Source organism: Myotis yumanensis, unplaced genomic scaffold (assembly GCF_028538775.1).
Source record: "Myotis yumanensis isolate MYYU_CA2020_CCGP unplaced genomic scaffold, mMyoYum1.0.hap1 SCAF_18, whole genome shotgun sequence".
NCBI classification, from domain to species: Eukaryota; Metazoa; Chordata; class Mammalia; order Chiroptera; family Vespertilionidae; genus Myotis; species Myotis yumanensis.
In genome coordinates this window covers 11,176,138-11,201,512 of record NW_027223769.1, presented here as the reverse complement: position 1 = coordinate 11,201,512, position 25,375 = coordinate 11,176,138, and the positions used below count along the sequence as shown (strand labels likewise).

General features: G+C 47.7%; 1 protein-coding gene across 2 annotated transcripts in view; it reads left to right on the top strand.

Annotated features, from left to right (window-relative positions):
- The window catches only part of ACSF3 (acyl-CoA synthetase family member 3), a 75,606-nt gene that overhangs the window by 11,244 nt on the left and 38,987 nt on the right, over positions 1 to 25,375 (top strand). For both annotated transcript variants that reach the window (XM_070398330.1, XM_070398329.1), the window contains exons 4-5: positions 13,702 to 13,856; positions 15,573 to 15,721. In XM_070398330.1, coding sequence (XP_070254431.1) covers positions 13,702 to 13,856; positions 15,573 to 15,721 — 304 coding nt within the window. The remainder of the gene's footprint in view (positions 1 to 13,701; positions 13,857 to 15,572; positions 15,722 to 25,375) is intronic.

Below are 25,375 nucleotides of genomic sequence, written 5' to 3'. Positions count from 1 at the left end.
TCTAACCATCACTGCAGCCATCCTCCGCGCCCCCGCCCCATCCTGGCCCTGCCTCTGCAATTTATCATAGCACTTACCGCCTTGAAGCCCATAGAATCATCTCTCTCCTCCTAGAAGGTCCACCCCAAGAGCACAGGTTTGCCTTCAGTTCACGGTGTGTCCCCAGGGCCTAGACTCTAGGCCCTAGAGCATCGGAGGGTCAGAGTGTTAGTGAACAGATGGGTGAATGGATGGTTATAAACATGATACATGGACTCCTGGGCTTCTCACTTCCCCACTGGTTGTGTGGACCATGAGGACATGCTGCTGGGCGGCAGGTTCATACCCCTCTACAAACTGCCTTGCTTTATTTCAGTATCATGACTGGCTGGATTTGTCCATCAGGTGTATGGGGAGAAAGTCCCTTAAATCACTTAGGGGAGAGGTTATTTGTTTGATGAAATTTTACTGTATCAACTCCTCTGAAATTAGAGCATGAATAGATACCATGTAACACGATCGTCTACTTAAAATCCATTACCAGAGTCCCTTAAAGCAAGAAACTTCTCTGCAAAGCTCTGGGTTGTGCACGTTCATAAAGGTCAGGACAGTAGGACTCGGCCTCTTGTGCTCATGGCCTATGGCCATGGATAGTGTGATGCATGGATGTGCTCATCAGTGTCCTTGGCTGTGGGAGATTTCACATGGAAACATGGCAAAGAGCCTCATCCTGGGCGTGCGGGAGGCCCCACCGGCCATCCTTGGTGTTCCACCCTCTGAAGAGGTCTGTAGTTTAAAGTTTGATGGAATTGATTTTGTTGAATACATACCTGTGTAGCTTAGATGTTGTGAAAATGAGAATACATTTTGGACAAGTAAGCACTCAACAGGGAAAAAACCTACAGGGTTTTCATATCTGCTCCCAGAGCTCCAGGTTTGGTGTATTCTTTGGCTTCTTGGGCACTCTCCCATCTCTCCACAGGGGCCCCACTAGGGGCCTGGAAGCGAGTGGGTGCCTTAACCACCGAGCAGCGAGGGCCATTGTCTGTCATTAGGATGCTCCTTTCTCCTGTTGAGGTGCTGGGATGAGAGGCCACCAGGGGAACTCACAAGAAGGGTCAAATCTCAGACCTTTGTGGTTCTTTGCCCTAACTTGGAATTTCTCAAAACTGTGCAGCAGAGCTAAATATCGAAACAAGTTTGATAAAAGATTGCAACCCTGAGTTTCAGAATTTTGTGAATTTAGACATTTATGTTAGTAAAATCCTTTTACTAAATATTGGGGTTTTGTTTAAGCTTGTATTTAAGCAGTGGTGTGGGGTGATCAGAAAGAAACCTATAGTGGTGTTTAAGTCATAGATCCCAGGATCCTCAGGTCATCCTGCTAACAGTGGGGTGACAGGCTGTCACGTCCTGCGAGCCTGACTGATGAGGTGACAGTGACTCGGAGGACAGGCGGAAAGATGGATGGGCGAACTGCCTGATGTCACCCCTGAAGAACAAAGTCTGGCTGTTGATGAGCTGTCCAGAGTCTCAATCGATTTCTTGTCTCAGATGACTTGGCTCTGGCCGACTTCCTCAGGATCCAGCAGCAGGAGCACTAAATCAGGGACCTTGGGGCTGGCACTCCCTCCTCTGTTGACCTGCTGGGTACCTGCTCAAGGGCAGGGGCTCTGCCGCGCTGGAAGCTGTGGAAGCCACCAGTGCCTTCTGTTGAGGCCAGCACCCCTGTCCAGGATACCATTTCCTTTGGTTAAACATGTTGACCTGTGGCCCCAGACAAAGTTCATCCTGGGCTCTGAGAAACTGGATCTTGTTGAAAGGGGGTCAGGCAGTGTGTATATAAAGGTGCAGGGAGAGTTTGGGGTAGAGAATCAAAGAACATTATGCTACACTGACCCCATAGACCCAGTCACAGTGTGGGGGGTACTACTGGGCAGGAGTGCTCACACTCAGATCTGCTCCACAATGTGGGGTCACTACAGCAGGAGGTGCTCACACCTCATAACTGCTCCATAGTGTGGGGTCAGTGGGACAGGAGATGCTCACACCTCAGATCTGCTCCACAGTGTGGGGTCACTAGGACAGGGTGCTCATACCCCACAGTGTGGGGTCACTAGGACAGGGGGTGCTCACACCTCAGATCTGCACACAGTGTGGGAGTCATTAGGGCAGGAGGTGCTTACACCTCAAATCTGCTCCACAGTGTGGGGTCACTGGACAGGGGGTGCTCACACCTCAAATCTGCTCCATAGTGTGGGGTCACTGGACAGGGGTGCTCACACCTCAGATCTGCTCCACAGTGTGGGGTCACTAGGACAGGGGTGCTCACACCCCACAGTGTGGGGTCACTGGACAGGGGGTGCTCACACCTCAAATCTGCTCCATAGTGTGGGGTCACTGGACAGGGGTGCTCACACCTCAGATCTGCTCCACAGTGTGGGGTCACTAGGATAGGGGGTGCTCACACCTCAGATATGCTCCACAATGTGCGGGTCACTAGGACAGGGGGTGCTCATAGGTCTTAGGAGCCAGGCGGGCAGCTATTTTCCCATCTCCGGTCTTTCATTATGGAGTGTCCTTGTTGCCAGATTTTAGCCAGAGCACCTTAAAAACAGAACAAGAACCCCTTCCTGTGTGTGGTATAGTTACCAAAAATTGGGTGATGGCTTCATCTGTGGGGGTCGTTGCTTTAAGCTGGTTAAATGTTGCAGTTTCTCACCTGCAGTCAATCCCGTCCTTGCTTTTGCTCGGCATGGCAGTACTGCCGGTTGGGATCTGACCCCAGGTTTCCAGTCCTGTCTGCATAGCAGGGTTACCTTGGGGAGATGGTGAATAAAAGAGGGGCCTGGAGCCCTCACATTTGATGCCTGGCAGTACCTGGACTACGTGCAGCCTGATTTGGGAACTGCTCTTTGGTCTTGCTATGACAGCTCGCATCTGAGCAGGTAGAATTGTTTTCACGAGTGAAATGCAGGGTCTAGAGAGGGATCCCCCAGAGCTATGGTTTTTAAGTTATGAATGTGTCAAGACAACATGGAGAAGGAATATTGCGTCAGTACAGCAGCTGCCCTCTTTACTGATTTCAGTAAATCTAAAAATGGCGAGGCCTTTCCAGTGGTGCAGTTCTCAGGTGGATGTCTCTGTGCCAGGGTCAGAAGTCTGCATTGAGACCATGGGACCAGTTGACATCCTTCATTTGGCCGACTGTGCTCCATCCTTCCTTTAGTCTCCTGTGGGAAGCCTGGGTGGGACCATGTGTATGGCCCGTGGAGGAGGCCTGGCCAGACCACTGACCCCAGAGTGGATAATGGCTCACAAGGCCTGTCCTCTCTCCTTTCGTGCCAGAGCATGTGCCTCACCTGGGATGTGTGCAGTTTGATTATCTGCTGTTTTGTGCCCTCTTGTCCAGGTGAGCCCGTGGTAAGTGGAGTAAGAACCAGGCTGAAGTGAAGGTGTTGTCAGGACTTGGTGGTGGTGGAGTCTGTGCACAGGTCAGCCACACTAAGCACAACCCAGCGGTTCACCTCTAAACGCACAACGTGTGAGAAGGAAATGGGCCCCCGCAGCTGCTCCTCCTCAGCCAGCCCAGCATATCAACACTCTCTGGAAGCCTGAGTGGTGTCTCGTGTGTCCACTTTGCCACGCTCCTCCCAGGCCCCACACCTTCCCTGGTGGCAGGTGGCAGCCAACCTGCATTTCTTTATAAGCCAGTGGGAAGTAGGATGCCACACAGAGTTTCCAGCAACTCTGCATTTCAGAGCTTGGAAGGGACTTGAGGGATTTAGTCCCAGTTAATATCATGTTGTGAGAAGACAGAAGCTGAAGGGCTTGGTCAGGGTCATAGCTGCTCCTGGGCCAGAGAGGGTAGCCTGTCCGTGGTTTTGTCCTTGTAGATTTGCTAAGATCTGGATTCTCAGTGCTTTGTTCTCACTGCTGGACCACTGCTTAGTATGCAGTGATTCTGAGCCATTAGGTTTTATTTGCTCTCTATTCAGCATAGGAAGAAGTGCAATTATAGGAAAGGGCTCTTCATGACCACATTTTTTTTTTTTTAATCTCCACTCCTCATTTCTATACACATTGATTTCCTACCTAGTCAACAATAGAGAAATGGGAGTGGTTTAACATAAATGAACTCCCTCAATCATACCAAAGGTGAATTGCTTTAACGTAAGTTGTTAATATTTTTATTATAAACTAGAGGCCCAGTGCAGGAATTCGTGCACGGTTGGGATCCCTTGGCCTGGCGATCCGGGCTGGCTGGGGAGAGGGACCGTGGAGGTTGACTATGGGGGCACACTGACCACCAGTTGAGCGTCTTCCCCTGGTGGTCAGTGCATGTCATAGCAACCAGCCGTTGGGTCAACAGGTCGTAATGGTTGCTTAGGCTTTTATATATATACTAGAGGCCCGGTGCACAAAAATTTGTGCACTGGGGGCGGGGGGGGGGGGGGGCCCAGCCCAGCCTGTGTCCTCTCACAGTCTGGGACCCCTCGGGAGATAATGACCTGCTGGCTTAGGCCTGCTCCCGGGTGGCAGAGGGCAGGCCCAGTCCCTAGGTGCAGCCCCTGGTCAGGCTCAGAGCAGGGCCGATTGGGGAGTTGGGGCACCGCCCCGTCATGCACAGAGCAGGGCGGATCAGGAGGTTGCAATGCCACCCTCAGTCACGCTCAGGATAGACTGATTGGGGGGTTGGGGCACTGCCCCCTGTTACACTCAAGGCAGGGTCAATGGGGAGGTTGCGGCGCCACCCCCTGTCACACACAGAGCAGGGCCAATCAGGGGGTTGGGGCGCTGCCCCCTGTCACTCACAGAGCAGGGCCAATCAGGGGGTTGGGGCGCTGCCCCCTGTCACTCACAGAGCAGGGCCCATCAGGGGGTTGAGGAGCTCCCCGCTGTCACTCACAGAGTAGGGCCGATAGGGGAGCTGGGACACCGCCCCCTGTCACACACAGAGCAGGGCGGATCAGGGGGTTGGGGCGCTGCACCCTGTCACACTCAGGGCAGGGCCAATGGGGAGGTTATGGCTCTACCCTGTCACACACAGAGCAAGGCCCGTGGAGGGGGGTTGGGGCGCCACCCTCTATTACCCACAGAACAGGGCCGATCAGGGGGTTGGGGCGCCACCACTGTCACACTCAGGGCAGGGCCGATGGAGAGGTTATGGTTCTACCCTGTCACACACAGAGCAGGGCCCGTGGGGGCGGGGGGTTGGGGCGCCTCACCCTGTCACACACAGAGCAGGGCCGATCAGGGGGTTGGTGCGCTGCACCCTGTCAAACACAGAGCCGCAGGGCAATCGGGGGATTGGGGAGCTCCCCCCTATCAGGCACAGAGCAGGGCTGATCAGGAGGTTTGGGCGCTGCCCCCTGTCACGCTGATCCCAGTGCTGGGAGCCTCGCTGCTCCGCTGATCCCAGTGCTGAGAGCCTCGAGGCTCCGCTGATCCCGGTGCCGGGAGGCATATTACCCTTTTACTATATAGGATAGAGGCCTGGTGCATGGGTAGGGGCCGGCTGGTTTGCCCTGAAGGGTGTCCTGGATCAGGGTGGGGGTCCCCACTGGGGTGCCTGGCCAGGCAGGCTGAGGGGCTGAGGGCTGTTTTCCTGCTGGCAGTTGACTAAAAGCTCCCAACTGCTCCTTGTTTTCTTTCTTTTTTTTTTTATTCTGGGCCAGCTTTAGCTCTGAGGCCTCGCTGCTGAAAACATAGATACAATGTTGCGGTCTGGGGCTGACTGAAAGCCAGTTTTGTTTAGCTTCTTATTTGCAACATAGTAATAGTTGCTTAGAGTTGCAGTTGAGAGGCCGGCAAGTGAGGCGGGGAACGTTGGAGTCTGCAGTTCCTGAAGAAAGCAAGCCTCCCTGCTCGCTTCAGTGCATGGCTGCTGGCCGCCATCTTGGCTGACAGTTAATTTGCATAAGGATACGCAGATTAGCCAATGGGAAGGGTAGCAGTCGTACGCCAATTACCATGTTTCTCTTTTATTAGTGTAGATACACTCACTAGAGTCCCGGTGCACAAAATTAGGCTGAGGGGGGGTGGGCCCCTCAGCCCAGCCTGCACCCTCTCGCAATCCGGGACACCTTGGGGGATGTCCAACTGCCAGTTTAGGCCCGATCCCATGGGCCTAGACCGGCAGTCGGACATCCCTCTCACAATCCGGGACCGCTGGCTTCTAACTACTCTCCTGCCTACCTGCCTCATCACCCCTAACCACTCTGCCTACCTGCCTCATTGCCCCTAACCCCTCTGCCTGCTTGCCTCATCGCCCCTAACCACTCTGCCTGCCTGCCTCATCGCCCCTAACCCCTCTGCCTGCCTGCCTGATTGCCCTTAACCACTCTGCCTGCCTGCCTGATGCCCCTAATTGTTCGCCTGCCTGCCTGATCGCTTCTAACTGCTCGCCTACCTGCCTGATCACCCCTAACCACTCTGCCTGCCTGCCTGATCACCCCTAATCACTCTGCCTGCCTGTCTGATTGCCCCTAACTGCTCGCCTACCTGCCTGATCACCCCTAACCTCTGCCTTGGCCCCCGCCACCACGGCTTCTTCCAGAAGGATGTCCGGAATGATGTCTGGAAGGTTGTTTGGCTGTCTGGTCTAATTAGCATGTTACACTTTTATTATTATAGACTAGGGGCCCATTGCATGAATTCATGCACCTTGAAAGGAACTGTGAGCCACGAGGCTGCAGTGGGCCCAGGGGCAGGTCTCAGCCTATCCTTTGCACTCCTGCCATGGCCCCTGGTCCCCTATCTTCCAGCAGCCCTGCTCCCGCTGCTGCTGTTCCCACGCACTGCTGGCTCCGGCCTCCCTCGCACCCGCTGACGGTGCGGAGAGTTTGGGGCTGGCACCAGCAGTGGGAGCGAGTGGAGCCGGCGCCATCAGCGGGTGCAAGCAGTGGCTGCCGGCCCTGATCACCCCTGCTGCTGGTTCCGATCGCCCCTTAGGAGCAGGGAGAAGTGGAGAAGCCCTGAGGGGCGATTGGGGCTGGCAGCCACCGCTCTCACCCGCTGACAGGGCCAAGCGATCAGGGCTGGCACCGGGCGCCGGCAGTGGGTACGAGCAGCGGCTCTGGCACTGGCAGCAAGTGCGAGCAGAACCAGCGCCGGCAGCAGGCATGGGCACCAGGTAGGACTGCGGCGCGCAGGAGCAAAGAATTTTCAGTAACCACCAGAGGCTCGCCCCAATGACAGCAACCGGCGCCCCGCCTTGGTCTGGCGCCCCCACTCACCTGCTCCACCATCCCGCCACAGCTGCTGTCCTCCATGTTCCACGTGCGCCCCCTGGTGGTCAGCGCATGTCATAGTGACCGGTTGTTAGGTTGTGCCGCCGTTTGGTCTATTTGCATATTGGCCTTTTATTATATAGGATAGACAAGAGGCCCGGTGCATGAAATTCATGCACGGGTGTGGTCCTAGGCCTGGCCAGTGATCGAAGTGTGAGCGTCTGGCGTGGAAGGGCAGGTCCCAGCTGACCTCTGGGCCCTGGGAAGCACCTGGGCCCCCTGACCCCCACACCCACCCCCTGCCTGAGTCACGGCGCCTGAGTCCCCACGCAGAGATGCAGTGAGCATGGCCAGATGCCGCGGGCTGGGGTGCAGCATGGGCCTCTGGGCCACCCAGTGGCACCGCACAGAAGCCAGGCAGGCAGTGCACTTTCTCCTGGCCAGCCTCACAGACAGGCTCCTGAGTGAACCCACAAGGAGCCCAACTGGCCCCTGTGGTCCTGGCAGTTGCAGCCCGGCTCACCTGGAAGAGGCCACATGGATACAGGGCGGGCTCCTTGCGGGTGCCCGGCACCTGAGCGTGGGGGCTTCTCTGGTGCACGAGCCCTGGGGTCCTGGGGGAGGGTAGCAGGGGAAGTGAGAGCTAGCTCAGCAGACACCCCACATTCTCACCGCACCTTCGTCCCCGTCACCCCCGCCCCCAGATATCCAGCGAGAGGTCGCAGTCCCGTCCCCCTCCCCCCCTGCTCAGGCGCTGCAGGGAAGTTGGTCACCACCAACCAACCCCAGTTCTCTGTCCCAGCCTGGGGCTTGGCCCCGATCAGGCGATCAGGGCCTGCCGGTCGCTGGTCACTGTCTGAGGGGTGATCATTCGGGATTGGGCCCCCCACCCAGCTCCCTCAGTACCTGGGAGCCAGGCAGCGGCCCTGCCCCCCCGCCCCCGCCACCGCCGCTGGTCGCTGTCTATGGGATGATTGGTTGGGGCCAGGCCCCCTGCCCAGCTCCCTCAGTGCCTGGGAGCCAGGTGGCAGCCCTGCCACCGCGGCTGCTGATCTCTGTCTGTGGGGTGATCAGCAGGGCAATCAGAACCCCACTCACAGCCACCTTGGCCTGGCCCCACCTGCTCACCTGCTCCACCATCCTGCCGCAGTGCCTCTCTTGTCGGGGCCCTTCAGGGCTAGCAGTGCCTCCACTGCCACCCGCTGCCAGCGCCACATCGCTGACACCCACCATGTTCCGTGCCACCCCCTGGTGGTCAGCACATGTCATAGCAAGCAGTCGAACTCCCAGTCGAGGGGACAATTTGCATATTAGGCTTTTATTATATAGGTGGATAATATTAGCTCACTTCTTTGCCTGTAAAGAATTATAAAATACTAGTGGCCCAGTGCACAAAATTCATGCATGGGGGAGGGGATGTTCCTCAGCCCTGCCTGCACCCGCTCCAACCTGGGACCCCTCGAAGGATGTCCTACTGCCAGTTTACAGGGATCGGGCCTAAACCGGCAGTCGGACATCCCTCTCGCAATCCAGGACTGCTGGCTCCTAACTGCTCACCTGCTTGCCTGCCTGCCTGATTGCCCCTAACCACTCTGCCTGCCGGCCTGCTCGCCCCCAACTGCCCCCTGCCGCCGGCCTGCTTGCCCCCGCCCCCCCGCCAGCCTGATCACCCCCAACTGTCCCCCCTGCTGGCCTGCTCGCCCCCATCTTCCCTCCCCACTGGCCTGCTCACCCCCACCTGCCCCCCTGCTGGCCTGCTCACTCCAAACTGCCCCTGCACTGCCCTGATCACCTCCAACTGACCCCCACTGATGGCCTGCTTGCCCCCAACTGGCCCCCCTGCTGGTCTGCTTACCCCCAACAGCCCTGCCCCCCACCAGCCTGATCACTCACAACTGCCCTCCCCTCTTGGCCTCTAACCGCCTCTACCTCGGCCCCACCACCATGGCTTTGTCCAGAAGAATGTCCGGAAGGTCTCCAAATCTAATTAGCATATTACCCTTTTATTAGTATAGATAGAGGCCTGGTGCACGGGAGGGGGCCGGCTGGTTTGCCCTGAAGGGTGTCCCGAATCAGGGTGGGGGTTCCTTTGGGGCATGGGGCGACCTGGGCGAGGGGCCTCTGGTGGTTTGCAGGCCAGCCACACCCCCATGGGGTGAGGGTCCAGCCTGGGTGAAGGGCTGAGGGCTGTTTTCAAGCTAGCCACACCTCCTTCGGGGTGGGGGTCTCCACTGGGGTACCTGGCCAGCCTGGGTGAGGGGCTGATGGCTGTTTGCAGGCTGGCCACAGCCCCAGGCAACCCAGGCTCCCAGACTCTCTTTGAGCGGAGGCCACAGCCAACCAGGGCAGGCGGGAATCTTGGCTTCCTCCATTGCCAGGGGCAACCCAAGTCTCCTGTTCTCTCCAGTTCCGTGGCCACCGCCATCTTGTTTGGGTTTATTTGCATACTCACTCCTGATTGGCTGGTGGCTATGGCTTGTGGGCATGACTTGGTGTAGCTGAGGTACGGTCAATTTGCATGTTTCTCTTTTATTAGGTAAGATGAGTATTAGGGGCCCTTAGAGAGATAACCAAATCTAACCCCTCTTTCATTGTAGTCTTAAAACTTGTTATATTGTATAATGTTTCAGACATCTACAAGAGAAATGAATACCCATATACCATTGCCCAGCTTCAACAGTGATTAATTCAGAGTCATTCTAGGTTCATCTAGAAACATCTTTTCCTAACTTAGGATTGTTTGTAAACGAATCCCAGATATCAGATCATTTTAGCCTCTCTAAAAGGTAGGGGCATTCCAGTAGCCTGACATTGGTACTGAGCCATGTACCAATGTCAGGCCATTGGGCTGTAGAGTCAGTATGTGGTGACTGTCAACAAATGTAACTTCTCAAAAACTCAGTTGGGGTGGAAATTGAATATCTTTTAAAGTTTAATGTTCTAGTTCTTCTTAGTAAATTTCTATCAAAATCATTCAGAAATTCTATCTTATAGAATTTTATTATTTGTAAATCACAGAAGATGTAACATATTTAGAATTTTTCATCCCAGGATTTTAAAGTGTCTTTTCAATGTATTGACGGGTATTTTCATAACTTCTTTGTGGAGAGATTTTAAAAATAAAAATAATTATTTAATGAAAAAAAAAAAGGTAGGGGCATTTTTTCTCATTAAGGACACAATGAGGTAATGTGCAAGAATCCCTTAATATCACATATTACCATCAATACTATCACTAACAATGTTTCCTCATTTCTTTCTTTTCTTTTTAATCCTCACCCAAGGATGTTTTTTTTCCCACTAATTTTTAGAGAGAGTAGAATGGAGAGGGAGAGACAGAGGGAAACACCAATGTGAGAGAGACACATCAATTGGTTGCCTCCCACATGCCCCCACTAGGGCCGGAAGCCTGCAACCGAGGTACATGCCTTTGACCGAAATTAAACCCAGGACCCTTCAGTCTGCCGGCAAACGCTCTGTCCACTGAGCCAAACTGGCTAGGGCCCCTCATTTCTTAAGTTTGTTTGAATTAGATCTGAATAATTTCTGCCTTGAGCTTGGTTGGTATAAGCTTCTTCTGTTGCTTCACATGCAGGTTTCCCCTCATCTTTTCCTTGCAGTTTTTGTTTGCTTAAGAAATCAGGCTTGTGTGTCCTATAGTTTCCCACAGTCTGGTTTTGTGTATTGCATCCCTGTGGTGTCATTTAATATGTGTCCCCATTCCCTGTATTTTCTGAAAATTGGTAATTTAATCTAGAGGCATGATAAGATTTGGGGGTTTGGTTTTGTTTATTTGGTTTTGTTTTGGTGAGAAGACTTGAGAGGTGGTGTTAGTGTCCCTCCAGCAGGGACAGATTTGCCTGGTTGTCTCTCATTTTGTGATGCTTACTACCTAGAGCTGTTAACTCACTGGTGTTTACTGAATGGGAAATGCTGTCATGTGTGTCAGTAGTTTGTTCCTTTTGTTCCTGAATAGCATCACATGTATGGCTGTCCTGCATTTTGTTCACCCATTTACCATTTGATGGCCATTTGGGTTGCTTCCAGTTTTTGTTTATTTAGAATATATTGCTGCTGTGAACACGTGCATACAAATTCTTGTGTGGACATGTTTTCGTTTCAGGGACAGAATTGCTGCGTTGTGTGGTAAAGTTATGTTTAATGTTTTAAGAAACTGCCAAACAATACAGAAGTGCCGTATTGTTTACATTTGTGCCAGCAGTGTATGAGCGACACATTTTCTCCACATCCTCACCAACACTTGTTTGTTTGTTTTTAATTATTATTATAGCGGATATAAAGTATCTCATTGTAGTTTTATTTTGTATTTCCCTAATGACTAATGATGTTGAGCATTTTTCATGGTCTTATTTGCATCCATATGTCTTTGGTGAACTGTATATTCAAATATTTGGCCCATTTTACTTTTTTTTTCTGACTTCTTTTGATTCATAAGTGTTCTTTACAGATTCTGGACACAAGTCCTTTATCAAATGTATGGTTTGCACATATTTTCTCCCAATATGGCTTGTCTTTTTATTTTTTAATGATATTTTTTAAACATACATGTTTTTTAATTTGATGACATCTATTTATCATTTTTCTTTCTCTCATTGAAGTGACTTGGCTTCTTTGTCAAAAATCAATTGGCCATCAATGTATTGGTTTATTTCTGAACCCTTGTCTGTTCCATTGATCTTTGTGTCCAACCTTATTCCAGCATCACACTGCGTTGATCACTGTTGCTTTAAAGTAAGTTTTGGCGTGGGAAGTGGGAGTCCTCCACCTTTATTCTTCCTTTCCACATTTGTTTTAACTCCTCTGGCACCTTTGCATATCCATGTAAATTGTAGAGTCAGCTTGTCAGTTTCTGCAAAACGGCTTGCTAGGGTTTGGGGGAGAAATGTGTTGAAGCTGTAGCTCAATTTGGGGAGAATTGCCATCTTAGCAATATTGAGTCTTCTGATCCATAGACATGGAGTATCTCTCCATTTATTTAGTTCTTCTCCCTTTTCCTCTTCTAGGACTATAGTTACAGTCTGTTAGACTGTTTCATGTTGTCCCACACATTGCTCACACTCTATTTTTTTTTATTTTCTTTGTTGTCTATATTTCAGTTTAGATCATTTCCATTCACTCATATTTCACTTCTTTTATCTTCTGCTGAATCTAGTCTGTTAAGTCTATCTGATGAATTCTTAATTTCAGATAATATATTTTCCAATATTATAATGGTTCTTTTTTGCAGTTCTACTTCTCTGATGAAATCCTTGATTATTCCTCGTTTTGTTCATCTTTTCTTCTAAATTCATTAGCCTATTTATTGTAATTATTTTAAAATTTTCTTGTCAGATAATTCCAACATTTAGATCTTCTGAGAGTCTGCTTCTCTTGACTCCCCCCGCCACCTCCCCTTGATCATGGGTCACATTTTTCTCTTTCCTTGCCTGCTTTAATAATTTGGAGGGATGCCAGTCATTGTCTTTAAAAGAATTTATTTTTCCCCCAGCAGACTGTTCTTTTCCTCTGTCTGCAGCTAAGTTGAGGAGCTAATACTGTCATCCAGTCAGGAATTGGGATGGTTGGGGGTGGACTGCAGCATTAGTTTCCATTTATCCCAGGTTTCAAATGCCTTAGGGGAGAGCTCTGTCTGCAGTCAGTCTGCTGGGCTCCCAGCACCAGGAACTCTCTGCTGTCCATCCTGACCATGGGCTTGCACAGCGATGCTGCGGTGAGAGAACCACAGAGTGAGCGTAACATGCCGTCTTTTCTTTTTTTCTTCTTTTTATCCTCACCCGAGGATATGTTTTTATTGTGCACGCCCCGACTAAGGATTGAACTTGCAATTTAGGTACATATGCCCTGACTGGGAATTGAACCTGCCACCTTTTGTTGTATGGGACAATACTTCAACCAACTGAGCCACCTGGCAGGGCCCGCCAGCTTTTCTTAGAGAGTAGGGGTAACACACAAGCACTTCATCTGGTGAGAAACTTGAAGCATCTTTATATTAAAACAAGAAACATTTATTACAGAGTAAACTACAAAATTCACTTGACTTTTCCAATAAACAGAAGATGTCATCCGTTCAACATCTGTCACATGCTCATCTGTGCCAGGTCCTGTGCTGACTCTCAGGCTCACTGGTGGCCACTTGGAAGAGTCTGAGGTGTCAGGTGCCACAAATCTCCTGATGGCAGATCAAGGCTGGAACCTTATCTCTCTCTGCACTTCTCTCTCAACCCTCTCCCTCCTTACAGGTCACTCTGAAGACCAGATACGAGTGTCCCTGGCACCGGGCCATTTCTATGGGAATGGCCAGAGGCATTGTCATCCATAAAAGTGAAATGCCCTTTTAGGTGGGAGCTACTTACAGATCCTTTAACGCTTCAGAAAAGGAGAGCCCTCCATTAAGAACACTGTTCCAGGCATTCACACATTTGGCATGTTTTCTAATCTTTTTGCTATGTGTTTCCTTTTTTCTTTTTAGGTTTGGGAAAAGTTCTTAAGTTCTGAAACTCCACGGATTAATGTGTTTATGGCAGTTCCTACAATATACACCAAATTGATGGATTATTATGACAAGCATTTTACCCAACCGCATGTCCAGGATTTCGTGCGTGCCGTTTGTGAAGAAAAGATCAGGTAAATGAAAACGGTTCATCTTCCCATCCAGAAAGTATTATATATCAGCAAATAAAACTTATTTCTAACAAATCAGTTCTGCTGAGTTTTAGGAAGCAGTGTTTTCCTCTTTGTTTAAAATACACATCTACATATTTAAATCTACATTCTCTATATATCTGTGTGTATTCTATATCTATGTCTATCCTATCCTTCTGTAGGTCTATCTACATGTCTATCTCTATCTGTATTCTATCCATCTTTGTCTGTCTGTCTGTCTGTCTGTCTTGTGGCAGAGTTTGAAGGACGAGGATTAGGACAGTGAACTGATCATCTTGCTCTCATCCTTTCTGACACACATTTGCATGCCCCCCAGCTCCTGCTGTATTATTTCCCTCCAACAGTCTGTGGCCCTTTGAAACTCTCCCTGCTGGGGCCCCATCACACCCCTCCTGACAGAGGTACACCAACACTTTTGGGTCCTTCAGTGGCAAGATTTGTGCTCTGCACTCTCTTAGGAGCTGGTGGACATGGGAGGCTCTTCTCCCTGTTGCACTGAAAAGGGACCCACTGAGTGCGCACCTGAATGGGCAGCTTGGTGGGTTTTCACAGACCCAATAGACACATGTTACAGACAGACACGACAAGCTATGTCTGTGGTGTGCACAACCTCTCAACACCACAGTGAGTGAGCTACTAGGCAAACGTGAATTTTAAATTCCAATGTATTTGTGTGTGTGTTTCTGTGGCCTCTGGGCCGCTCTATGCATCTGATTCCTAGTCCTTAAGAACAAAGGAAGGGCAGCTTTGTTTCCCTAAGAGAATTCTGGATTACCCAAGACAAATATTTGATAATGTTATGATTTTGCTCCCACTGTTCCTTTGCTCTTCTATAAAGACGTTTTTGTGGAACTACAGCTCTTGTCTGATGTTGCCTGCTCCCCGTCACCTAATGGCCCACCCTCTCACAAGCCGTTGTGGGGTTCGGCAGCTATTGATGGAGGTGTCCATTGCTCAGCCACCAATACAAAAGCAGGATTAGGAGCACCCAACCCTGTAGAACGCATGGCAGAAATGATACCAGAGAGGGGAAACCAGGGTGATTTCCGGGTAACAGAGGCCCTGAGACCTCCCCTATTTAGGCTCATGGCGGGGGAGGTACTTGTGAGTTGTACACCTTTGTGAGGAAACAGAGCAGTTGTTTCTTCTCTAGCTTGAACTAGAACCAAAAACTTCTTCCTTTCCACACATAATGCTTACATGACATGCTATACACCAGAGTAGTTAGGAGCTCTCAGATGTTAAATAAATGTCATTGTCACCATCGTGAGCCCTTTAGCACAATCCAGTGTGTAGGACCTCTGTACGTCCCTTAGCGGTGGACTGTCTCCTCTCATCTACCCCTCAGACTTGGTAGCAGTTTACCCATAATCTAAATTCTGTCATAATCATCTTATTATTACTGTTATTTTGGATTGTTTGTGAACAGCATGTTAATTATTTGCAGAGTGTCATCAAAGACCCTAAAATTATTTTTTTCTTTTACCTTGATTATTCATTCCTTTTGAAGACCTATTTACATTCTAAAATATACCCAACAAGTTCTTTTCAAAGAACAAAGTTAAATTCTAGCCCCCAACTATGGTTTTTATCATGAATCTTAAAATAGTGACTTTTTTTATTGTACTGAAGATTGTTGTCATCAGAAGCTAAGGCTGCCTTTGGTTTGCCGGGTAGGTTGATGGTTTCGGGATCAGCTGCTCTGCCCCTGCCTGTACTAGAGAAGTGGAAGAACATCACAGGCCACACTCTGCTGGAGAGGTATGGGATGACGGAGATCGGCATGGCCCTGTCCAACCCCCTGACCGTAGCAGCTCGCTTGCCAGGTACACAAAGTGCCTTCTTAGGGTGCTGGCAGGGTGGCCATGGCCTGTTCCCTCTGGGCACTCATTTTATCCCCAGTGGCCAGTTAAGGATAGGACAGAAAGGTGTTCTTTATACCAGAGTCTTTCCAGGTTACCTGGGGGGACAGGTAGGAAGAATGTGAACCACCAGAACCCATGTGCTCATCAGAGTGCCTCTTAGAGTGGGTGCTGCTTATGTCCAAACCAAATTTGCCACTGGTGAGAGCCTCCTGTCCAGGTGCCCTGAGCCACACATGGCCAGTGGCAGCAAGAGACATGGTGTTGGGGGAAGGAGTGAGAGAACCACCACCTGTTCTTGGTGACCTGCACACGTCTGGATAGCCTGCTGCTCTAGACAGGAATTGTTGCCTTCTGGTCCTCCTGCCCAGCCTTCTCTAAGATATTCATTTTATTTTTTTAATCCTCACCTGAGGATATGTTTCTATTGATTTTGAGAGAAAGAGAGAGAGAGACAGAGAGAGAGGGAGAAACATCTATGTGACAGAAAAACATCGATTGGTTGCCTCCCATAATGCACCCTGACCAAGGATCGAACTGCAACCTAGGTATGTGCCTTGAATGGAAATGGAACCTGCGACCTTTTGGTGCATGGGACAGTGCTCCAGCCAACTGAGCCACCCTGGCCATGGCCACTCTGACTTTCATTTAAATAGACCTTTCCATCCTGGGTCCTTAACAGGGAATCTTCAAACAGAGCCCAAGGCCTAAGATGGGAACATGTTCTGTTCTGCTCTTGGCCCTTTTCTATTACTCATAAGAAGTCACTTCCAATGTGTCCAGAACGCAGCAATATCTCATTCACAGGAAAAGTAAAATAATCCTACATCAGTACACCAATTTAGCTTGCACATACAGTGAAATTCACCCCTCACGTTCAGTTACGTGAGTAGCCATGTACCTGCTATCACACTCAAGATATAGAAGGGTTTAATCACCTCAAAACCTTTCCCTTTGTGTGGTCAGCACCTCCTCCACCCCAGGGCCAGGTAGGCACTTACCTGCTTTCTCCACCTGTAATTGCACTCTTTCTAGGATGTCATATAAATGAATTCCTACAGGACATGGCCTTTTTGAGTCTGGCTTTTCTCACTTAGCAGGATGCATATGTAACTTGTCCATGTCATCACATGTCCCTTTCCATTGCCACATGGTATTTGGTGTGGAGAGGTCACTGTTAATTAACCTGTTTACCAGCTGAAGGACATTGGGTTATATCTAGTTGTGGACAGTTACCAGCAAAGCTGTTGTAAATGTGGGTGTGCAAGTTTCTGTGTGAGCATATGTCTTTATTTCTCAACTTGGAGTGGGATTGTTGACTCAGGAGGTAGGTCTGTGCTCTCACTTATAAGAAATTGCCAGACTTTCCCCAGAATAGCCCCTGATATAGGGACCACCTTTCCCACTGACAGATGAGGAGTCTGAGGCTTTAAGAAATCATGTAATCTGCCCAAAGCCACAGAGTGGGTACCTGACCAAACAGACATTCCCGCCATTACACAGGAACACCATTTCCTGGAGCACAGCAGCACAGCAGACAGCCCAGTTTAAAGAAAGAGAGATGGGGCAAAGAAATGGACAGGAGACTTTCTGGGCTTTAATTATAGGAGCAAACACAAGGCTGAGAAGCCAAGACCGGGAACCAGGACAGGAGAGAGCGAGCAAATGGCAATGTGGGGACCACCTGCAGGAAGGAGATGTGGACACTGTCTGCAATCTGGTGTTAAAGTGCAGGTCGGAGGCCCAGAGCCCAGCTCAGGGCTCACCTTCGGACAGTAGAGGGACCAGGAAAGCAGCTGCCCTGGACCCCCTGGACCAAGAGGGTCCCCCACTGACTTGGCCTTCAGTTCCCTCTGAGAAGATAGAACCCAAAGACTCTGAAACCCAAGGTTTATTAGCCAGAAATCTCTGAATCTTAAATTATGGCTACAGCTCTTACATGCCTCAAAGACAGTGTGTGGAACATCAGAATGTGGACTGGCTGTAGTCTCTCTTCTCTACACTGGAATCAAATATCTGTGATTGTTTTCTCGTCTGTAAAGCAAACCTCTAACAGTCAAGTGTAGTGCCAGTTCCTTAGTTTGGAAAAAAATTAATCTTCAACCTTAAATTCAAGAGTGCTCTATGAAATTCCCTAAAATATCATCTCTGAGCCTCATTTCTGGAGAAACCAGATTGAAAAGTTTTTTTGAAGCCCTTTTCAGTCTTTTCTGTGCACTGTGTCTCCTGGGCTGGGGCACATTACAGCTGGAGGCTATGAACTTGTGTTGGAGCCCCAGCCAGTGTCCCTTTCACACTTGGGACATAGCCATGCTACTTCTCCTGGCTTTCCCATGCCTCCCAGTGGGGGGTTGTTTCTGGAGGTTCCTTTCTTTCTGCTCCTGCACAGCCTCTTAATAGTGCTCCTACAGTTGCTTGAATGACCACCAGGATTTATTTAAAGGTTCTCAAAACCTGTTGGGGGCATGGAAGGGCATGGTCAGCCTCAAAGGAGGGACACACGTGGAGTGGATGTTTCCCTGTGTTAAGCTCTGGGTCGGATCTAATCATTCATTCCCTGTGTCCCATGCGGTTATCTGAAGGAGGATGAATAATTCATGGCCAAGCGCTGCTGAGCCTAATGACGCTCTAATTGGAGGTTGAGATCAGAGGCGCTAATGGCTCCTGCAGTGGGACTCTGTGGAGCGTTGACAGGAGCTCCAGGACCTTATCGACCTGTTTCCATTCTCTCGGGACTAGCTGCAGAGCAGCCTCGCTCCCCAGATGCTGGACCAAGCTGCAGGCCAATTAAAGTTATCTAGGAAGAACAGGCAACTGTTTTAAAGAGAGACAGAAAAATGACATGCCACTTCTGACTAGGCCAGTGCTGCTGCCAGATGGATGCTAGGAGGGCAGCACTGTCCACATGCTAGGAGGGTGGCCACTGCCCAGTTGATCCTGCTGTGCCAGGGCCAGCTCAGAGGTGGGGTAGCATGTTTCTGGGGCTCCAGGGCTGCCTCACCCCTGTTTTCAATCTCTTCTCTTTGTGGACCTTACTTTTATTTATCAATATGACTGTGAAACTCAAGTCAGTGTCTCTGCCTTGAGAGTTTAACACTATTGTTGTGTTTGTGATGCCATAGTTAATTAAGATTCTGTCAGCACTTTCATTATAGATTTTCTTAATGGTTTGCAACTTTCACTTTGTGAGGGGAGATGAGGCCTTACTGAACAGAGCAGAGAGGAACCAGAGGAGTGTGTGTGTGGGTGGTGCAGTTTCTTCCTTTTAAAAAATATTCAAAGGGGAAATGAGTGGATTGAAAGGTGGCAGTCAGAGAGTAGTGGATGGGGAGGCTGACCTTTTGTGAATTTGAGGAGGAAAGCTGTAGGTCCCTCTTCAGATAAGAAATATATATTTTGCCGAACCGGTTTGGCTCAGTGGATAGAGCGTCGGCCTGCAGACTGAAGGGTCCCAGGTTCGATTCCGGTCGAGGGCATGTACCGTGGTTGCAGGCACATCCCCAGTAGGGGGCGTGCAGGAGGCAGCTGATTGATCTCTCTCATCGATGTTTCTAACTCTCTATCCCTCTCCCTTCTTCTCTATAAAAAATCAATAAAATATTTTTAAAAAAAAAGAAATATATATTTGGGCTGGTTCAGGATGGTGGCAGAGTAGGTGGATCTTGCTCACAATGCCTCCCAGAACCAAACTGGAAATTATAGCTAAATTGGGGAACAGTCACCCTGAAATACTAACTGGAGACTATCTGAAGAGGAAACTTAACCAAGGACTGCAGAAGCCACATTGAGATTGCACCTGTACAATAACTTGCACGACATACTGGTACTTGGAGTTGAGCCTCACAGTCAGCCAGCCCATGGGCTGATCCCACACACATGAACAGGCCAACAGCAATCAAGACCCAATTACAATCCACACAAGGGACATTCTTAGAGCATTCAGCTCAGAAGATAAAGGATACTGTGCCACTGAGTCCCACAGGACACTTAACTACATAAGGTCACCATATGAAGATATGGAGGCATAGCAATTCTACCTAATACATGGAAACAAACACAGAGACAGCTAAAATGGGGAGACCAAGAAACAGCCTCCAAATGAAAGAAAAGGAGGAATCTCTAGAAAAAGAGCTAAATGAAGTGGAGGCAAGCAATTTATCAGATATACTAGAGGCCTGGTGCATGAAATTCATGCATGGCGGGGGGATAATGTCCCTCAGCCTGGCCTGCACCCTCTCCAACCTGGGACCCCTTGGGGGATGTCCGACTGTGGGATCGGGCCTAAACTGGCAGTCAGACATCCCTCTCACAACCCAGGACTGCTGGCTCCTAACCGCTCGCCTGCCTGATTGCCCCTAACTGCTTCTGCCTGCCAACGTGATTGCCCCTAACTGCTCCCCTGCCGGCCTGATAGACGCCTAACCACTTCCCTGCCGGCCCGATCACCCTCAACTGCTCTCCCCTGCTGGCCCGATCGCCCCCAACTGCCCTCCTCTGCCAGCCTGGTCACCCCCAACTTCCCTCCCCTGCAGGCCCAGTCGCCCCCACCTTCCCTCCCCTGCAGGCCCGGTCGCCCCCAACTGCCCTCCCCTGCAGGCCTGCCCCCCCCAACTGCCCTCCCCTGCAGGCCTGCCCCCCCCCCCCCAACTGCCCTCCCCTGCAAGCCTGATCTCACCCCAACTGCCCTCCCCTGCAGGCCTGGTCCCCCCCCCCAACTGCCCTCCCCTGCTGGCCTGATGGCCCCCAACTGCCCTCCCCTGCCAGCCTGATTTCACCCCCAACTACCCTCCCCTGCTGGCCTGATGGCCCCCAACTGCCCTCTCCTGCCAGTCTGGTTGCCCCCAACTGTCATCCCCTGCCGCTCTGATCGCCCACAACTACCCTCCACTCCTGGCCATCTTGTGGTGACCATCTTGTGATGATGTGGGGGCGGCCATCTTGTGATGACGTGAGGGTGTCGCACGAGGGCCACTTAGGCTTTTATTAGTATAGATAGTTCAAAGTAATGGTTATAAGGATGCTCAAGGAACTTAGTGAGAATTACAAGGAACCTCATGGGAACTACAATGACATGAAAAAAGAAATAGAAACCATGAACAATAACCATTCAGAAATGAAGAATACCATATCTGATATCAAGAATACATTGGAAGGAATTAAAAGTACTAGTATATTAAATGAAGCTGACTTTGAGGACAAGGTAGAAAAAACACCCAATTAGATCAGCAAAGAAAAAAAAATTAAAAGCAGGAACATAGTTTAAGGGAACTTTGGGATAACATGAAACCTAATAGCATCTGTATCATAGGGGTACTAGAAGAAGAATAAATGAGAAAGGAATCGAGAACCTGTTTAAAGAAATAATGACAGAAAACTTCCCTAATGTGGTAAAGGAAAAAGTTACACAAGTTCAGGAAGCACAGAGACCCAATCAAAATGAACACAAAGAGACCCACACCAGGACATATCATAATTAAAATGATAAACATTAAAGATAAAGAGAGAATCTTAAAGGCAGCAAGAGAGAGACAGAAAGTTTATCTATAAGGGAGTATCATTAAGTTGTCAACAGAAACACTTCATGCCAGAAGGGATTGGCATGAAGTATTCAAAGTAGTGAAAAGAAGGACCTGAATCCAAGACTACTTTAACCAGCAAGGCTATCATTTAAAACTGAAGGCAAAATAAAGAGCTTCCCAGATTTTTTTTTTTTTTTTTTTTTTTTTTTTTTTTTTTTTTTTTAAGGCTAAAGGAGCCCTAGCCAGTGTCAGCCTGCAGACTGAAAGGTCCCAGGTTTGATTCTGGTCAAGGGCAAATGCCCGGGTTGCAGGCTCAATCCCCAGTAGGGGGCGTGCAGGAGGCAGCCGATCAATGATTCTCTGTCATCATTAATGTTTCTGTCTCCCTCTCCCTTCCTCTCTGAAATCAATGAAAATAATAAAATTTTAAAAAGACTAAAGAAGTGCATTGCTGCCAAACCAACATTGCAGGAAATGTTAAAGGGACTGCTTTAAGAAAAAGAAGAAATCAAGAGAGAGAGAGAGAGAAACAGGCAGAAAGAAAAAAATGGCAATAAATAAGTACATATTAATAGTAACCTTAAATGTAAATGGATTAAGTGCTCCAATAAAAAAGACATAGGGTACTTTAATGGGTAAGAAAACATGATCCATATATATGCTGTCTACAAGAGATCCACCTCAGAGCAAAGATCACATAGACAGAAAATGAAAGGATGGAAAAAATATTCCATGCAAATGGTAACAAACAAACAAAAAGCTGGGGAGGCAATACTTATATCTGACAAAATAGACTTCAAAACAAAGATCATAACAAGAGGCAATTAAGGTCACTACATAATACTAAAGGGATTAATCCAACAAGAGGATATAACCCTGGTAAACATATATGCACCCAGTATAGGAGCACCTAAGTATATTTTTTTTAAAAACAACTCTTGGTGGACTTTAAGGGATACATTGACAGCAATGCAGACGTAGCAGGGGACTTAAAGAGCCCACTGACATCATTGAATAGATCCTCCAGACAAAGAAATCAACAAGGAAACAGGCCATAAATAACACACTAGGTCAGATGGACTTAATTTTTTTTTTTTAAATATATTTTATTGATTTTTTACAGAGAGGAAGGGAGAGAGATAGAGAGTTAGAAACATCGATGAGAGAGAAACATCGACCAGCTGCCTCCTGCACATCTCCTACTGGGGATGTGCCCGCAACCCAGGTACATGCCCTTGACCGGAATCGAACCTGGGACCTTTCAGTCTGAAGGCCGACGCTCTATCCACTGAGCCAAACCGGTTCCGGCGTGATGGACTTAATTTTTACAGAACATTTAATCATAAAGCTGAGAATATACATTCTTCTCAAGCACACATGGAACATTCTCAAAGAACCACATGTTAGGACACAAAATAAGTATTAAAAATTTCAAGAAGACTGAAATAATAATAAGCATCTTCTCAGATCACAATGCCATAAAACTAGAAATCAACTACAATAAAAAAAAAAAACAGAAACATTCAAACACATGGAGGCTAAATAGCATGCTATTAAACAATGAATGAGTTACCAATGAGATCAAGGAAGAAATCAAAAACTTCTTGGAAACAAATGAAAATGAACACACAACAACTCAAAATCTATGGGACACAGCGAAATCTATGGACTCAAGCAGTCCTGAGAGGGAAATTCATAGCAGTACAGGCCTACCTCAAGAAATAAGAAAAGGGCTCAAAAAAAAAACAAAACAAAAAAAAAAAACAATCTAACCCTATAACTAAAAGAATTACACATAGTCCCTGGCAGGTTTTGCTCAGTGGTAAGAGTGTCAACCCATGGACCAAAGGGTTGCAGGTTTGATTCCCAGTCAAGGGCACATACCTCAGTTGCAGATTTGCTCCCTGTCTCCCCGTCAGGAGGCATGCGGGAGTCAACCAGTCGATGTGTCTCACTTCGATGTTTCTCTCTCTCTCCCTGCTCCTTCTCCCACCCTTTTACTCTCTCTAAAAATCAATGGAAAAAATATCCTTGGTGAGGATTTAAAAAAAAAAAAAAAGAAGAGTTACAAAGAGAACAACAAGAGAAGCCCAGAAAAAGTAGAAGGAAGGAAATAAAAAAGATCAGAGCAGAAATAAATGACAGAGACTAAAAAAGTAATACCTAAGATCAATGAAACCAAAATCTGGTTCTTTAAAAAGATAAACAAGATTGGTGATCCTTTAGTCAGACTCATCAGAAACAGAGAGAGAGGACCCAAATAAAATCAGAAATGAAAGAGGAAAAAGTGACATCACAGAAATGCAAAGAATTGTAAGAAAATACTATGAACAGCTATATGCCAATAAATTGGACAACCTGAGTGAAATGGACAAATTCCTAGAAACATACAATCTTCCAAAATTCATCAGGAAGAATCAGAAAACTTGAATAGGCCGATAATTACTGATGAAATTGAACCAGTATTCAAAACACTCTTAGCAAACAAAAGTCCTGGACCAAATTCAAAGAGCTAACACCTACTCTTCAAACTATTCAAGAGGAGGGAAGACTTCCAAGCTCTTTTTCCAAGGCCAGCACTATCCTAATTTCAAAATCAGATAAAAACACTACCAAGAAAGAAAATTACAGGCCAGTATTCCTGATGAACATAGATGCTAAAATTCTTAACAAAATATTAGCAAATCATATACAGCAATACATTCAAAAGATCATACACTATGACCAAGTGGGATTTATTACGGAGGTGCAAGGCTAGTACGATATTCGCAAATCAATAAATGTGATACATCACATAAACAAAATGAAGGATAAAAAACACATCGTATCAACAGAAAAAGCATTTGACAAAATCCAGCACCCATTTATGATAAAGGCTCTCAGCAAAGTGGGAATAGAAGGATCATACCTCAACATAATAAAGGCCATATATGACAAGCCTACAGCCAACGTCATACTCAATGGGCAAAAACTAAAAGCATTTCCCTTAAGATCAGGAGCAAGACAGGGATGTCTACTTTCACCACTCTTATTCAACATAGTACTGGAAGTTCTAGTCATAGCGATCAGACAAGAAGAAAAACAATAAAAGGCATCCAAATTGGAAAGGAGGAAGTGAAACTGTCATTATTCGCAGGTGGCATGATATAGTACATAGAAAAACATAAAGACTCCACCACAAAACTGCTAGATTTAATAAATTAATTCGGCATAGTAACAGGATACAAAATTAACATCACAAATCAATGGCATTTTTATACACCAATAATGAATTCTCATAAAGAGAAACTAAAAAACAATCCCATGTATCATTGCTACAACAACAACAAAAATGAGATACCTAAGAGTAAACTTAACCAAGGAGGTAAAAGACCTGTACTCAGAGAACTATAGGACTTTGGAAAAAGAAATAGAGGAAAATACAGACAAGTGGAAGCATATACTGTATTCATGGATTAGAAGAAATAATATTAAAATGTCCATACTACCCAAAGTAATCTACAGTTTCAACTCAATTTCTATTAAAATACCAACAGCATATTTCACAGATATAGAACAAATATTGCAAAAATATATATGGAACCAAAAAAGATCCCAAATAGCCTCAGCAATCTTGAGAATGAAGAACAAAGTTGGAAGAATCGTAATACCAGATATCAACCTATACTACAAAGCCATTGTAATCAAAACAGCCTGGAATTTTCCAAGAATAGTCATGTAGACCAATGGAACAGAACAGAGACCCCAGAAATCAACTCACACCATTATGGTCAATAAATATTTAACAAAGGAGGCAAGAGCATACAATGGAGTAAAGACAGTATGTTCTATAAATGGTGTTGGGAAAATTGGACAGGTACATGCAAAAAAATGAAACTACACTATCAACTTACACCATGCACAAGAATAAACTCAAAAAGGATAAAAGACTTAATTAAATGTAAGTCGCAAAACCATAAAAATCTTAAAAGAAAATATAGGCAGTAAAATCTCAGACATCTCACGTAGTAGTATTTTCATCAATACATCTATCTCCTAGGGCAAGAGAAACAAAGGGAAAAATAAACATTTCAAACTAAAAAGCTTCTGCACAGCAAAA